Raw genomic sequence first — 17,775 nt, forward strand, 5'->3', positions numbered from 1 at the left:
TGTCTCCTGGCGGTCACATGACATTACCGTATGCGGAAAGTGTGCTTTAACACAATAGGGTGGCTGCAGCCGATCAGCGGATGCCGACTGGCTGCAGGAGTCATGGGAAGGGAGTATGCCTTATTTTTATTTTATGCAGCAGGCCGAAGCTATGAAGAAGGCTTTGTCAATTTTACACATGGCTCAGAGGCAGAATAAAGGAGTGAAAATGTTGAGAAACACTGGCCAAGACTGTTGGGTCTATATAACTAAATCAGCACCTGAACGTCTCATATTCAAGGGCGATTCACAGACCCATGCAAATTAGATTCATTTTCTGCCATTTGTATCCCCTAAGATGACTATATGCAATCATTAAGTAGCCCTCCATCTTCTAAGAACCATCAGGGAACAGTTTCATATACTAACCTTTGATAAGCAGAGGAAGCTGTGGCGCACACTACGCTCTCTTTCCTTCGCCCACAATCACACTGGAGATCTACCTGAAGATTACAGAAGAAATATTAGTTAGAAGCACTGATGTCTTCCTCCAGATACAGACAGGAATAAGGCTGGTGTCCAATCTTTGCGCCATGTAAACTGAAGGATAGGACATTCACAGCTTTTGTTTAAAGGCCTCAATATTTTCCAAGATGTCTGCTTACTGTCAGTGAATGGAAACAATATGATGAGAAAGATGTGGATTTATTACAATTCAACTGTACTAGAGTTCAACAAACAAAAAAAAAATAAAAACAGGACCCTGGTCCAGTGACCACACTGGTAGCCAAATGCCGCCAGCCCAGAGCCCTGCAAAGCTCCTGCCATAGTTGCCTGACCAGAGTGCTCAGAATCTTTTTGCTTCATTGCATCATTAAACTGTAATGTGATAGGCTACAGTAAACAATGTAAAAAATATAGTATTTCATGTTTACGAATCCATTTATCCAAAAACAAGTAATAACTGGAGTTAAAGGGAAGGTGCCGCGTTTTATTTTTTTGTATTTAAAATGGTTGTTTATATAAACAATTATTTTTAATACAAATTTAAATTTTTTAACTTTAACATTTTTTTTTTTTATTATTAATTTTTTTTTCAGCCACTGGGCACTGCTATTTTGCTTTGCAGGAGTGTAAGTGTAAGTGTAGCTGCACAACACTTACACTCTGCAAATACGGCAGGCCTGGGCATAGACTGCGGTCAGCATCCGACCCTATACTGTGCATTGAGCTGCTCCCTGCTGTGATCTGGCCACGCCCCCTGGGCTGTCCACATCACAGCAGAGGGAGGAGATCGGAGCCATCTTTCTGGAGCTCACAGTGCATCTGTGAGCTCCAGTTTCCCAGTATAATAGCAGGAGCCCTGCGGTTATAGGAGGAGGAGACCAAGGACGGCACAGGAGGGAGAAAGAAGCAGCGCTGGCAGCAGTAAAGTAATATCGGCGGGGGAGGGGGAGAGGTAATCTAATCCTATCCTTTGTGATGCTGACTGAGCAGTGTATCTCCTCCCATGTGTGTTACTGTGCTGAGCCATGTATCTAATCCTATCCTGTGCATCCAATCCTACCCTGTGTGATACTGTGCTGAGACGTGTATCTAATCCTCTCCTGTGGTATACCGACTGAGCTGTGTATCTAATCCTATTCTGTGTTACTGTATGCTGAGACGTGTATCTAATCCTCCCATGTTATCCTCACTGCTGAGCCGTGTATCTAATCCTATCCTGTGATACTGACTGAGCTGTGTATCTAATACTGTCCTGTGTGATACTGACTGCTGGGCCGTGTATCTAATCCTCTCCAATGCACTTCTTCCCCCCCCCCCCCGTTATGTGTGATTTATATGGCGGTATTATGTGAGAAGTATATGGAGGTATTATGTGAGATCTATATGGCGTCGTTATATGAGAAGTATATGGCGGTATTATGTGTGAAGTATATGGCGGTATTATGTGTGAAGTATATGGCGGTATTATGTGTGAAGTATATGGCGGTATTATGTGTGAAGTATATGGCGGTATTATGTGTGAAGTATATGGCGGTATTATGTGTGAAGTATATGGCGTTATTATGTGTGAATTATATGGCGGTATTATGTGTGAAGTATATGGCGGTATTATGTGTGAAGTATATGGCGGTATTATGTAAGATCTATATGGCGGTATTATGTGAGATCTATATGGCGTCGTTATGTGTGAAGTATATGGCGATATATGTGAAGTATATGGCGGTATTGTAGTCGTTATGTGTGAAGTATATGGCGATATATGTGAAGTATATGGCGGTATTATGTGAGATCTATATGGCGGTATTATGTGAGATCTATATGGCGGTATTATGTGAGATCTATATGTCGGTATTATGTGAGAACACTATGGCGTCGTTATTTGCAATCTATATGATGGTATTATGTGAGAATTATAGTACAGTATTATGTGTGATCTGTATGGCGGTATTATGTGAGAACACAATGGCAGTATTATCTTCAGAAAGGGGACCCATTCTAGGGTGGTTCTGGTTGAGCAGCTGCACGGGTCTGGGGTAATAGAGGGGGGCAGCATGACCTACATTTAGGTGCAGGCAGGGGAAGGCTGGTGAGGCAGCTGAAGAGAGGGGTCTCATTTTTATCATTACTATATGGCTACATTTCCTTCCCAGCGTCACCCCGTACTTCGCCTGTCACCTCGTTTTCACACATCGCCAGGACAGGATGGAGAAGACAGGAGCTGAGGAGGGGAATGGGGTCTGCATGCAAAGTCTGGATCAGAACAGGCCATCAATCTGCAGAAATGTTTCCTGGATATCGGTGGAGCAGACGGTCCATCCATGTGTATAAAAGACAGCGTCCATGTACAATCCCTGGCTGCTCCGTGCACCGAACATGGTACCATAGAGCTGTGCACTGCTCTCCTGAAATACTCTGTGCTGCTGTCACCCTGCTCCCTCCACCTTATACCTCCCATAATCCTTGCTGCCTGCCATCCTCGGTGACTGTCTACTTGTCAGTATAACTTTGCAGTCACCAACAAAATGGCTTCTCACTGTGTTCCTGAATATCATCCCCTCTTATCCCTTAGCAAACACCCAGGAGGGGAGGAGAGGAGTGACATCACACACGTCAGCAGACTCCGCCCATAATTACTGCAGTGCAGTCATGTGAGCTAGTTGTACACTAGGTTTTTGTCAAGTTTCAGTAGCTGCTCCCCCTAGTGTTTAAAAGTGGAAATGCCAAACTTTTTACAATTATTTTTGATATTTTACTAAATTATTAACAAATGATAATATTTAAGAAAATGTAAACATTAATTCTTTACATTTTTTCAATTGCTGGAAAAAAATTTTTGGGGATGGCACATTCCCTTTAAGATGATCTCTCTTCAGGTTTGTTTTCTTGTGATACAAAAAAAAAAAAAAAAAAGGTGGTGTATCGGGAGCAGCTGAAAAAACATTAGTCGGCGATCATAAAGGGGTTAATACAGATCTAGCCACTTGAGAATGTAAGAAAAATCTCCAGCATACGTATGATCCTATCAGAAACAATCATTATTCCTATAGTAGTAAACATACAATTACCATGGCACTGCAAATTGAAGGCGGGCAGGGTTGTGGAGGGTGGCAAGCAGCCAGGCATGGATGAGCACAGTCCGGCCGTGGAACGATGCACGGCTGTTTACAGTCTTCATCTATGAGGCATTCGCCTTTGTGGCAGATCCTTTTGCATTTGTGAATTGCACATTTTAACAGCTGGTTGCATCTCAGGCCACAAGAAATATCAGTAAGATGGCAGGGAATATTGTTCCTAAGCTGTAAGGAAAATAGGAGAATTGTGTGTAGCTCGGGTTAGAATACTCCATGTCATTATCTCCGCAAAGAACAATGGTGTCCCAATGGTATGGTGGTGATCAGCTAATGGCTATGGTCCTGCTTCACACCGTGGCACCCTCATCGGCTCTACACAGCTCTGCATTTACCACGCACAATGGCACCATGCACATGCGTTATTTCAGGATCCTCAGGGGCCTATAGCACAAAAAAAAAGCACCCCAAAAATCCAAAACCGTACAGTTCAGCAGTGCCTGACACAGTGGGCATGAATTATTTTTTTAACAATTAAATGCAGAAAAAAAAAACCCGTAGGGGAACTCCCTGTAGGATCACAATTTATTTTAGCAAAAAAAATAAAAAATAAAGTCAATAGCCCTTACCTCATGTTTTCCCATACACCACTTCTGAGTGAGATATGTACATGGGGGACATTTGTCCTCGCTGTGACATGAATGAAAAACTACAAAAGTAAAGAAAAAAAAAAGATATTAGCATTTAGACAGAATAATCATTCAGGTAACTGTAAATGTATTGATAAGATTTGTTGCTAAAGTGTCAAAATTGGCTGAAGACTGCTGGGAATAAGTAGATTATTGTCACTCCCCGATAAGTGCAGCTTTCTCCCGCGAGAACCCTGTAAAGGTTATGTACGCCAGTTACATCCACAGACAGGAACATTCATAGGGGAAAGGTCAACTCTCCCATTCACACAGCTGATATTTTACATACATTTTATTTTAGTGTGTTTTTTTTATGCTTTGAGCAAATAAACAAAAATATAAAATAAAAAAAGCTAAAACAAAACTGAAATCGTAAAATTAAAAAAGAAACAACTCCGGTAAAGTAAATAAAATATACCGTAGGATGCCGAACGTAACACTCCCACCTGCTTTGACTTTTTTTTAATCCTTTCTCATACGAATGCATTTTGAAAACTGAAACTAGAAATTAACAATTTTCCTTATGGCGCTGTCAAGGAATCTTTAACTCACAGTTGTTAATTACAGAGCTGGACAATTTCCAACGTTCCTACCAATTGTATACATCAAGCCTTCACATCTAGAAGATAATTACCACCATCACAGATCCAATTATGCATTTTCTATTTCTTTATGGCAACCAGGAGTAATAATATACCTTGCAATAAAAATGCATTGCAGCGTGGGAATTAGTAACCAGGGTATTGGCTCTGATGCCTTAGTGATGGTCTGGATGCGCTGCTATCTACATGACGCCAGAAACCAAATGTATGAAGACAAATAAAATAAATACATCTATATATCGAATGTGGTGCCTTTGTATATATTAGTGCATTACATAGAATTCTTAGATACATGTTCCATTACCATTATAAGGGTAAAATGTCATTGACGGTATACCTGGATGGTCACACTCGTGCTGTCTTGTACAAGAGTTTTTACACTCCGGGGGCCTGGTGCCACACGGCACAGGCGGGTAAATAATGGACTCTCCACAGTAGCAGGTAAGCTCGTCAAAACCTTCAATGAGAGAAGCATAGTCATGGATAAAACAGTGGCTAGTCTCTGACGCACTATCAAACCTTTCATCCTGGAACATAGACCACATTGGGCCATGTTCACACAAGACTAGGATGACATTTCTGAGCGCACGCCATAAAAACTACGCAGATAGCAAAACAGAGCTATAAAATCCAATCTCACACATCTTCATTCTACTAAAACCTCACCATCTATCCTATAGAATTAACCACTTGTTTCCAGTAGACTAATCTCTCCATCCAACCAAGAGTAGTGCCACTACTGACTGTTGCCCGACAGGCCCTCTCCCGACTCCTCCATATACATGCCGAGTGCTCCTAAGCTCTCTACTACGCTCCTCCTCTAGTGTCCCGACAACTTACGTGGAGCAGTAAGGAGGTATTGCTGGGTTTGACAACATTAATCTAATGTGTATGAGGACCTTAGGAGAACTTGTGCTCAGTAGTTGGTGAAATATGATGAATGGCAGATGAAAAGAGCAAAATGTAACTAAAAAAGTGTAACCGTCTTTTATTCTCCATAAAATGTTACTTTATCAACAACTTTTCGCACCAATTTTGCTGTTCATCACATTCATCTGCATAAATATGTCAGAATTCTGGCACAAATTGCGCCTGTGTAAAGTTACATTAGACAGTTTAAAGATGCAATAACCATCAACCAGCACGAGTCTCGGATAAATTTGATTTCAGCAGTCTAGTCTAAGTGCACACTCTCCAGAGATTAGACAGTTTTAGTATGTACATAAATTGAATATTTATTCAGCGTGTGTGAATTACTCATCCAATAACAATGCAGCTAATTAACATTCATCCAACTACGCATAATAAATGAGAAAACATCGTTTTCCACAGCGCTAAAGACATCACGAATCAATTACAACTTTGTAAGTAAAAGGGTTATCACATTATCTCTCCTGCCTCCCGGCTTTCTATAGGAGTAGGAGGCGGTGAGCGCCCAAAGACTGACAGTTCGGGCCAGCGGCATGGCTTCATAGCTGCACTTGCCAATTCTGTAGCAAGGAACTTGTAAGGACACTCCAACCGCCTAGGACACCGGCCACCGCTGATATACTGCAGTGGTGGCCAGTAGCCTAGTCAATGAGCAATAAACAAAAGAATTACTAAACATTTCAAGCTATTGTACTCATATATGGTGTGAAAACTGCATTAAAGGTGTACAAAATGCAGGAATGCCTGTGCCAACTCCACAGCAGTGTTCATTATTTAGAGAGTGCTACCAAACAGCATGCGTCACAGCGATTTATTCAATTTAAAGGGGTTGTCCACGACTAGGAAAACGCCTTCTTAAACTAAATGTTCAGTCCCGATAAATAGAGCCTATACTCCCCTCCCATGTTGGCGCTGTTCCCGTGGTATCGGACCTCGCTCTCCCTTGGGCTGTGACGCGATGTTGTGACACATGACGCCAGCAGCCAATCACTGCTGGTGGCACGGTCTCCATCGGACAAACTGAACATGATGAGGAAGCCAAGGCTGCAGCTCATTCCAAACTTCATGTTCAGTTTGCCTGAAGGCGGAGACAGTGAAGCCAGTGCTGATTGGGCGACGTTACGCGTCAACACCGGGGAGAGCCAGTGCCAACACTGTGGGAATGGTGTCGGCACAGGAAGGGTGTATAGGCTTTATTTTATCGGGGCTGAACATTTAGTTCAAGAAGTGGTTGTCCTAGTAGTGGACAACGCCTTTAAGGCTGGTTCAAGTTTATACTATCTAGAAATTAGCCAGTTTTAATACATTTGCCTCATTTTATGCAAACAAATTGAATATTTACCTAGCAAGTGTGAAATCACAGGCCAATAGTAATGCAGATATTAAAACTCAACCAACTAAACAAACTAGAATTCATTTTCCAGAGTGCTAAAGACATGAAGACTCAATTAAGCTTTACGGTATAATTAAGGTGCATATCATCGTACAACATGAAGGAATACCTCACAGTAATGCTCATCAAAATTTAAAAGGGAGTTATTAAATCTTCAAAAATTAATAGCCTATTCTTAGGACAGGCTATCAATACTATCATACTGGGAATTTGCACCTTAACACCCCTTCCAACCAACAGTTTGAAGAGAGTTATTCCCAGAACGGTTTGCTCAACCCCATCTCTGGAGGTCAGGAGCTAGAACCAACCATAGACATTTTGACCATGAAAGGAAAAAAAAGGAAGCAAAATGAATGACTCAAGGGGTCATTGGCCATTACTTTTTTATTTCATCATTATCTGTTCAGTTGGGGGGGTGACACCCGGCACCACCGCCGATCAGCTATTAATGGTTCCTGTGGAGGCTGTAAGATCCTGGATGCTGGTGGAACACGGCAGCTTTGTCATTTCCATAGTGGCTGCAGTCGGATAATGCGGATCATCCTCCTAGTGAAATGAATAGCGTTGGTTCTGCAGCACTCGGCTGCAGCCACCATAATTTTGATGGAGCTGCTTTGTTCTGGCACTATCGAGAACTTCTGGCTGCCACTGGTAACATATTATCGGCACCTGGTAACCCCACCTATCAAATATTGATGGCCTATCCCAGGGACAGGCCATCAATACAGTAGTGGACAACCTCTTTAAATTTGAGCAATGCTCCCAATACATATGGTGCAATGCTGGGATGTCCATATACCAGAAAATTAACTGCAAGTCAGTTTCTTGGTGTACACTATAGCAAAGGTTTGCATAGCGGAGAGCCAAGATGCTTTGTGCCAAACCCAACCTAAGCTTTAGAAAAATTGAGGCGACCGGAACAGTAGGGCACAAAGTTAAAATTTTTTGTAGGAATCATGGGTTGTACTAAATATAACACTTATTTGATGCCAGACTAAGGCTTCTTTCACACTTCAGTTGTTTGGCGTCAGTCTGCTCCGATATAGTGACAAAATTGTTGAGAAAACGGTTCAAACGGATCTGTTTTTTTGACGGATCCGTTACAAGGATGCGTAAAAAAAAAACAAAAACGGATCCGTTAGAACCGTTGCGACCGTTTTTTTACATCCGTTGGAACCATTTTTTGACAGATCCGTTTTTTAAAAACCGAGGATCTCAATGTGATTGGCTAATACAAAGTACTTGGAAATGTGACGGGCTACTGGAAACTGCTGGGAAACTATATATACAGTGTATTTACACCACATCTTTGAAAGGTTGTAGAGAAAGTGGCAGAGATGGAAGGAGTACTGGCGAATATTGTGAAGATATGTGCGGATTTCACTTTTGAGGCTAATCGGTTGGCAGTCATCGTTCGGGACAAGGAGGAATAAAGACTCTGCATCCTGCGGCAGCGGCGGAAGAGAAGGCTGTGGATCCATCCTATCACAGCTCAACGCATGACCCGTGGTGTTTATTCCACACTGTATATTGAATTGAGAGAAAATCCTGAAAAATTGCTGGCAGGATCTGTCTTGCTGGCTGGCACTGTGTTCTCTCTCTGCTTCTTCTCTGCTTGATGGCACATTAAAGAATGAAGCCCACCTGTCTTGTTTATATAGTTTTGGGGTTGTCTGGGAAAAGTATCTACTTTTTGGAGCATGCTCAATTGAAAAAGCGGATTGGGGCGACGGATCCGCCAAATGACGGATCGCGACGGATCCGTCGCCCATTCTAGGGAATGGCGGACGCGACGGATCCATTTCGGCGCAGACAAAAAACATTATAATGTCCGTCAATGTCTAGATGAAGTCTCGACGGAACCGTCACATGGCGGATGGAACGGACGACCATCCACCACAATCCGTCGCTAATGCAAGTCTATGGGAAAAATAGCGGATCCGTAAAAAAAAAATGGCGAATCCGCTATTTGACGAAAACGGCGGATTCAAACTGACGCTAAAAGACTGAAGTGTGAAAGAGGCCTAAGTAAAAGAGAAAGAAATTCTCCCCATGTGCCTAGTTTCGCTTCACCGAGTTTGTCGGTAGCAAAGTAGTTTTTGGTGATCACATATACTTCGTTTACAGTTTTAGTTGTAAATTATAGCTTGTTTTGCTCCAGAGTTTTTGTTATTGCAACATTTATAAGGAAATATATTACATTTGTGCCACTGAATTACCAAAGTAACTTCGCTATTAGCCTACAGCACTCTACTCCCAATAACAGCCCTGAAGCATGCCAATATCTGAGTATGATTGCTAATCCCAAGAGCAAAAGAGAAGCCCTCAAACATATCTCTAAGGACAAGGCTGACATGTGAATTTTTTTTTTTTTTTACAGCAGTAGCTAAAAGTTAAAGGGAATCTGTCATCTCATTTTTCGCATATAAGCTGCAGCCACCGCCATTAGGGGCTTATCTACAGCATTCTGGAATGCTGTAGCTAAGCCCCCAATGTAACCTGAAAGATGAGAAAAAGAGGTTAGATTATACTCACCCAGGGGCGGTCCGGGTCCGGCACTTCCCATTTTCATGCGATCACGTCCTCTTCTTGTCTTCACGCTGCGGCTCCGGGATACTTTGTCTGCTCTGTTGAGGGCAGAGCAAAGTACTGCAGTGCTCAGGCGCCGGGAAAGGTCAGAGAGGCCCGGCGCCTGCACACTGCAGTACTTTACGCTGCCCTCAACAGGGCAAATCAGTACGCCTGCGCAGGAGCCGCGACAGAAGCAAGGAAGAGGACGTGATCGTATGAAAATGGGAAGTGCTGGACCCGGACCGCACTAATGGCAGATAAGCCCTTAATGGTGGTGGCCGCAGCTTATATGCGAAAAATGAGGTGACCGATTCCCTTTAATTATTTCCAAGACCATTTACAGTTTCCCATGTTAAAGAGTTGCAATGTAAAAATACAGTGGCCCTGTATGGCATCTGATTTTTTTCTGTGCACCCATCAACTTGGATGAGCGAGTGTCATACGATTTAGAGAAGAAACTAGTGCATGCTGCCATTTCTTGCACACAGATTACATCAGTGAAAAAAATAAATTTGTGTGAACATGTTTGATACGAATCCATATCTCCCAATAATCTTTACCCACGTGTTACAATTATGATTTCAGAAATGAGAACAGCTTACTTGTTTGCCAACAGTTCTGACAGTTCCCCCGATGGCATGGTTGATCACATCTGTGAAGGCCACAGTTGAGTTTATGACCACAAATTAAGGAGCACTTATGTTCTTTGTCCTGTGAAGAAATACAGAACAGTGTGTTACAATCAGAATACAATGTCATTTCTATTCCTTCATAAACAGAAATAAAAGCACTTCGGACATTACTCTAACATTAAATCAGGTTATTTTCAACTACTGAAAACCATTGCTACATAAGCGTGCAACACCATTAGCCTAACCCTGCACTGTGGGACCAAGAACCGGTAGCCATCTTCCTCCGTGCAGTCTGTGGTGGCACTTCCCTTCACTGTGCCACCAGCCCTTCTGCTTATACTCGTCTACCAGACTCCGCTGTCTCTACAAGGGCTAGGAACAGCTGTAGGGATTATTGCTGGACAACCATCTACTGTCACTGTCCTCCAACCCACCAGTTACTCATATCTGCCCTAACAAAATGGCATTTATAAGCTTTGTAAAGAAACAGATTGGATTTCTAGGAGACTATTGAGGACATCTCCTTTGGTGTCCAAGTTGTCAACACGGCCATGGAGTTTCAATGCTCTTCATAAAGGCCCATTCGGAATATAATACTATGTCCTATCAGTATTTGGTAATCCATTGTTATTAGTGCTTAAAAGGGATATTCCCATTTTAGTAAGTGATGGCATAACATCTGTCTGTGTCATCACCTAGGATCGCATGCTTGAATAGGCTTGTTACCTGAAACATCATATGGATGATTAAACCGGTCACGTTTCTTATTGATTACATGCGAGTATCCCACAGATCACATCTCTTAGGGGCCTGAACCTTTGGCTTTTAATCCATTTTATCTTGCTTTATGAATGATCACTAGGTGGTCAAACCACTGGTTCCAAGCTGATTTGGATAAAGGATTTGCAGGTCTGATTCAACTTTTTCAGTTTTCCCTCTTCAAAGAGTGCTCTTCCCACTATACAGGGAACTACAGCAAAACTCAGTGAACAGGGACAGCTGCAGTTCCCTGCACATCTGCACCGCTGTGCAGAAAAAGCTGAAGTGGGCGCACGATGTGACAACCTAACTCCAAGAATTGGTTGGGTTTCCAGAAATTGGGGCACCGAGTGATCATTAATGGCAAAACCTAGTGATTTACCATTACTTACAGTGATAGGAATACCCCTTTAAACTAAAAAATGTTAATAGACATTATTACAGAAATGATTGAGAAGTTGACCCACTGTAGGTGCTGCACAGAACAGGCAGCAGACAGCTCCATGAAATACATCAACTCACCACACAGCAAATATCACTGCATTTATGTCGCCCGCACTGACGTTTCTTGTTACAGCGCTTATCACAAATGAACGTGATATCTTCTACAGTTTGAGAAGCAGGAAAAAGAAAAAGAAAACAAATGAAGGTTTTTAAAACATTTGATGCTAATGAAATCTGTTGAATTCCTGCTGCTCCTTGTTTCTGACAGGTATACGTTTAGTTTCTTGCATTGGGGACAGGGATTGTACAATAAAGTATCAGGTGAGTAATTATTTTTTTCTTTTCAACCACATTTCCCTTTTAAAACTTCAGTTTATGAAATCCAGGACAAAGTTTAAAGGGAACCTGTCAGCAGATTTTGCCGCTATAAAATGCGGGAAAGGTCAGAGGCCCAGCGCCTGCACACTGCAGTACTTTACTCTGCCCTCAATAGAGCAGAGAAGTACGCCTGTGCAGGAGCGATGAAGAAGCAGGAGGGCAGCATCGCAAGAAGATGGGAGTGCTGGACCCGGACCTGCGACACCCATTGGACAGGACCGCCCCCCAGAGTGAGTATAATCCATATATTATTTCTAAACACTCTTTTTAAGTGATTACTTTGTATCTCCATTCATACTGCGCCCACACACACAAATGATACACCATTTGAAAAGTAAACCTGCCCCCTTCAGCAAGAAAATAGCCAAACAAACCACTCATCCACGATGTGATCTTAAACATTAAATTTTCAGAAAACTGCAGTAAGCAAAAATGACCTGCAGGTGGCACCACACTACCCCAAAGCATACTACCGTGTTTCCCCGATAGTAAGACAGCGTCCTACATTCTTTTACCACTCAAAAGTCCCACTATGTCTTTCGGGGGGGTGTCTTACATTGGAAAAAAAACCTGTGTGGTCGCTGGAGAGCTGTCACACAGACAGCGTTCCAGCGACCAACTATGCGAAGTCCCCTGGTAACCAGGGCAAACATGGGGTTACTAAGCGCAGGGCCGCGCTTAGTAACCCGATGTTTACCCTGGTTACCAGTGTAAATGTAAAAAAAAAAAAAAGAAATAAAAGTGAGGTGTCATATCTTGTTTTTTCCAGAGGTGATTTTGGAGTTTTTGGGCTGTCGGGACAGAATACAGTGGCTCTTCCTTTGCCTTTTGGTGTTTTTAATCCTTCAGAAAGATACTGTTGACTTCCATCTCCAAGTTCTAATCGTCGCTTCGCCGGAGGGCGCCCCAGTGCAGGCTGCAGTAGGCCGGCTTTGGCGGCGGGTCCATGCGGGGTGGAGTAGATGAAGCTGGCCGCTGCTTGCTGCTCCGGAGCGCACAGTCCGTGCGGGGGATGATGCACCGGGCCGGGGGAGGACAGGATGTGCAGGTATCCGCCGCCTCCTGCGCCGCCCCCGGCCACAAACCTCCCGGAGAAGCTGGAGCATTTGTCGGGGAGCAGCAGCTGGTCGTGCCCGAGGTGGCTTCCCTTTCTCATGGTACGGAGCCGCTGCCTTCTCCACTCTCCTCCTTGTGAGGCGGATTGTACGGCTGTGTGTGCTCGGGGCCCCAGCTCCGACCTTCGCGCGTAAACCGCATCCCTTCATTCATTGTCAGCTTCCTGGAGCCATTTTTCAGCCGCGGCGGTGGCAGGGAGGTCGGAGCTGGGGCCCGAGCACACACAGCCGTACAATCCGCCTCCCCCGGTGCTCGATAGCCCTCCGACGAGCTCACCTCAGCACCGAGGGGACCTGCTCTAACTGCAGCCCCGGCTATTTGTAGGGTGCAGGCCGGGCAGTGCGGATTACTGGGGTCACAAGGAGGAGAGCGGAGAAGGCGGCGGCTCCGTACCATGAGAAAGGGAAGCCACCTCGGGCACGACCAGCTGCTGCTCCCTGACAAATGCTCCAGCTTCTCCGGGGGGTTCGTGGCCGGGGGCGGCGCTGTGGTTGGCGCAGGAGGCGGCGGCGGATACCTGCACGTCCTGTCCTCCCCCGGCCCGGTGCATCATCCCCCGCACGGACTGTGCGCTCCGGAGCAGCAAGCAGCGGCCAGCTTCATCTACTCTACCCCGCATGGACCCGCCGCCAGAGCCGGCCTACTGCAGCTTGCACTGGGGCACCCTCCGGCGAAGCGACCATTAGAACTTGGAGATGGAAGTCAACAGTATCTTTCTGAAGGATTAAAAACACCAAAAGGCAAAGGAAGAGCCACTGTATTCTGTCCCGACAGCCCAAAAACTCCAAAATCACCTCTGGAAAAAACAAGATATGACACCTCACTTTTTTTTCTTTTTTTTTTTACATTTACACTGGTAACCAGGGTAAACATCGGGTTACTAAGCGCGGCCCTGCGCTTAGTAACCCGATGTTTACCCTGGTTACCAGTGAAGCCTTCGCTGAATCGTCCGCATCCCGCAGTTAATGCAGCAAAAGGTACCGGTACGGCTTATATTTTTCCAACGTACAGTACTATATCTTACTTTCGGGGGTGCGTCTTACATTAGCCGACCCCGCTAAAACCCCCACTACGTCTTACTATCGGGGGTGTCTTACTATCGGGGAAACACGGTACTAGTGATGAGCGAATATACACGTTACTCGAGATTTCTCGAGCATGCTCGGGGGTCATCCGAGTATTTTTTAGTGCTCGGAGAATTCGTTTTTCTTGCCGCAGCTGAATAATTTACATCTGTTACCCAGTATAAGTACATGTGGGGGTTGCCTGGTTGCTAGGGAATCTCCACATGTAATCAAGCTGGCTAAGAGATGTAAATCATTCAGCTGCGGCAAGAAAATCTAAAATCTCCGAGCACTAAAAAATAAATACTCGGAGGACCCTTGAGCATGCTCGAGAAATCTCGAGTAACGAGTATATTTGCTCATTACTACATACTACCACAAAGCTGCTTACAGACATCACAAACAAATCCTAACATTTGCCTTGGGGGCTTTCCAGCTTGCCGAACTCCTTGCCCAGCCGATTTCAGGCAAATTTGAGGATTGCACACTTCACTGCAGGTGAGTCGCACAGGCAAACATATTTGTAAACATGCACTGCTTTTTCGGTTATTACTTCGCCCCACACACACAAATACACCATTTGAAAGGTAAACTTGTCCCCTTCAGCAAGAAAAGACACAAACAAACCGCACATTCACGATTTGATCAATAAATACAGTTTAAACATTCATTTTCAGAAACCTGCAGAAAAAAAGAAAACCTGCAGGTGGCACCACAACCTTAAGACATTTTTTTAGCCTCTACTTATCAAACCAATTTATTGTATTACCAATCTACATACATAAATACCTCTCTGTGTTCATCAGCTCATTAAATACATTAACATTTGACCAGCTTGATTTTCCTGAAATTGCCTGCGTCCCCGACAACCAATGTGCGAAAATTTTGCACGGGCCAACTAGTGTAACTTATTTTTCTTCACTTGCAGGTCAGACTGGGGGCTTATCTACAGCATTATAGAATGCTGTAGATAAGCCCTGAAAGGAAGTGGCCACACCTTATAGCGGCAAAATCTGCCGACAGGTTCCCTTTAAAGCTCTGCATAGTTAACCTGCTCTGTTTCCAACTGATAGCCATACAGAGACAATCCTAAAGTCACACACTAAAAATAACTACTTTTTGGCCCAAATCACTGCAGAAAGTTTGCCTCAAGCTAATTTCCTGCAAGCCATCTGTAAAACTGACCTACACAGACAAAAACTAAGCCAGGTCATTTTATTACCACAGCAGGGGAATCCAGTGAAAATTCAGCCAATTTCCAATCCCAGATCCACCTGCTCATCTTGAACCGAATGCTGCCGTATTTGGGGTGAAAGAAATTAGCTAATGTTTAAAGGTACATAACAGTTATTCAAAAGGAGCATTTCCGCCTACTATTAAAGAATCAGTGTTAAATCCATTCTCTTTGATAAAGTCCAACCATTCTATATGGTCATGTATTCCTTACAAGTTTCTGATTAGGATTAAAAGGTGCATCAATATGCCAAAACAGCATTCTTGGCCCTTTCCTAGACTATAGAGCAAAACATATTCAAGAAACAGTTATATAATCAATATTGGCTTAAAATACAGACTCTCCACTTTTTGGGTATTCACATACTAATTGGAGTAAGAGTTTAGGAATTACAGCTCTTTAATATGTAGCTGCCTCTTTTTAAATGGACTGAAAAGTAATTTGACAATTATCTCAAAAGCTCTTTAATGGGTTACATGGGCTAGACCCTCGTTAATTAAGGTCTGCAGCCGATTCAAGGTGTGTTATTTGAATTTGGAAGCTGTTGCTGTGAACCCACAACATACAGTCAAAGGAGGTCTCAATGGAAGAGAAAATAGACCATCATTAGGCTAAAAGAAATACATCAAGAGATAGAGATGTTAGGAGTGGCCAAATTACATTTTTGTACATTCTGCAAAAAAATCCAAAACCATCTTGATCATGGTTTCATTTGTCCATAGAATGCTTTTCCAGAACTGGGCTGGCATCTTTACGTGTTTTTTTTTGACAAAGTCTAATCTGACCTTTCTATTTTTAAGACAGATTAATGGGTTGCACCTTTTGGTAAATCCTCTGTATTGCTCCTCATGAAGTCTTCACTTTATGGTACACTTAGATACTGCAGATGCTCTAATTTGATGCGTGCCCGTCCACACTTCCAAATCAGATCCCTAAATAGTGTATTAATTCTAAACATTTGCTCTGTGCCAACCATACTGGAGCATTATGCAGTATATAGAGGAGCTGAGGCATTTTGATCAGATTGATTCTACCTGCCACAGACAGAAATAGCTTCTTCCAGGCCCCAATCTTCTGCTGAAATTTCCCAAGCAAAGGAGTCAGGTTGAGCCACACACAGTCCTCTATTTTGTCCGAAACCACGATACCCAAATATTTAAACTCATGTATCACCCTTAAGGGGATCCCAGGGTCAAGTGTCAGAGGAGCCGCCACGTCCAAGGGCAACAACACAGACTTGTCCCAGTTAGTAGATCGTCCCGAAGAGCCCCAAATTTAGTAATGCTAGGTATAGCCACCAGCAAAGACTCCTGCGCATCTTCCAGAAATAATAATACATCGTCCGCATACAGGGCTATCTTCTCTTCATGACTTCCATATCTATAACCCTTTATATACCCATCCCTCCATATCACCGCTGCCAGAGGCTCTACAGCAATCGCAAACAGCAGAGGAGACAAGGGGCACCCCTGCCGCGTTCCCCTATACAAGGGAAAATCCCCAGACAGAAGGCCATTCACCCGTACCCTAGCTCTCTGAGACACGTATAACAGCTGCACCCAACTTATAAATTTCTCGCCAAAACCCATAGACCTCAGGACCACCCACAAATTCCGCCACTCCACACTATCAAACACCTTAGCAGCGTCTAATGACACCACAACCCTCCGACCCATATTATCCGTCTTTACCTGAATATTAAGAAACAATCGCCTGAGGTTATGTGCTGTAGAACTATTGGGCATAGACCCGGATTGATCCCTATGTATTGTCGTTATTACTTTATTTAGGTTAGCCAACATCTTAGCCAAGACTTTAACATCTGTCGTTAACAGCGAGGCCAAGACTTTAACATCGGTGAGCGAGATTGGACGATAAGAGGCTGGATCTATCGGATCCTTACTCTACTTCGGCAGTACAACAATTATTGCCTCTCGCTTGGACCTTGACAGCTCCCCCTCCACCAAACCGGCACCGTACATCTCCAGAAAAGCAGGAAGAAGCGTCTCTCTCTCTTTTTTTTTTTTTATACACCTCCCCCGAGATCCCATCCACCCCTGGGGCTTTATCATTAGGCATAGAGGCCAGTGTGGCACCAAGCTCCTCCAAATTAAATGGCTCCTGAAGAAGCCCCTGGTCATCCACCGAGAGTCTGGGGAGCTGTATTTCTGCCAAATAACCATCCATCTCCTCCTTCGTTGGCCACACCTGTGATTTGTAAAGATCCAAATAATACTCCGTCATCACCTCCAAAACTGCCCTGCTACCAGTATGTTCACCCCCATCCCTCCCCCTCAGAGCAGCTATATGTGTGGAATCCCTCTGAGCTGCCACTATCCTACAAAGGAGATGGCCCGCCCTGTCCTCTTCCTAAAAATATTTAATGTTCTGAAACATTCTCTTACGTTC

The 17,775-nt window shown here is 43.8% G+C and overlaps 1 protein-coding gene across 1 annotated transcript in view; it reads right to left on the bottom strand.

The window, feature by feature from the left end:
• The window catches only part of NFX1 (nuclear transcription factor, X-box binding 1), a 102,882-nt gene that overhangs the window by 13,337 nt on the left and 71,770 nt on the right, over window positions 1–17,775 (bottom strand). Inside the window, exons 12-17 of the mRNA XM_077269679.1 lie at window positions 11,653–11,735; window positions 10,342–10,450; window positions 5,183–5,302; window positions 4,184–4,263; window positions 3,552–3,782; window positions 409–482 (exon numbers count right to left, since the gene is read on the bottom strand). Coding sequence (XP_077125794.1) covers window positions 409–482; window positions 3,552–3,782; window positions 4,184–4,263; window positions 5,183–5,302; window positions 10,342–10,450; window positions 11,653–11,735 — 697 coding nt within the window. The remainder of the gene's footprint in view (window positions 1–408; window positions 483–3,551; window positions 3,783–4,183; window positions 4,264–5,182; window positions 5,303–10,341; window positions 10,451–11,652; window positions 11,736–17,775) is intronic.

The sequence above is a fragment of the Ranitomeya variabilis genome, chromosome 6, assembly GCF_051348905.1.
Source record: "Ranitomeya variabilis isolate aRanVar5 chromosome 6, aRanVar5.hap1, whole genome shotgun sequence".
NCBI classification, from domain to species: Eukaryota; Metazoa; Chordata; class Amphibia; order Anura; family Dendrobatidae; genus Ranitomeya; species Ranitomeya variabilis.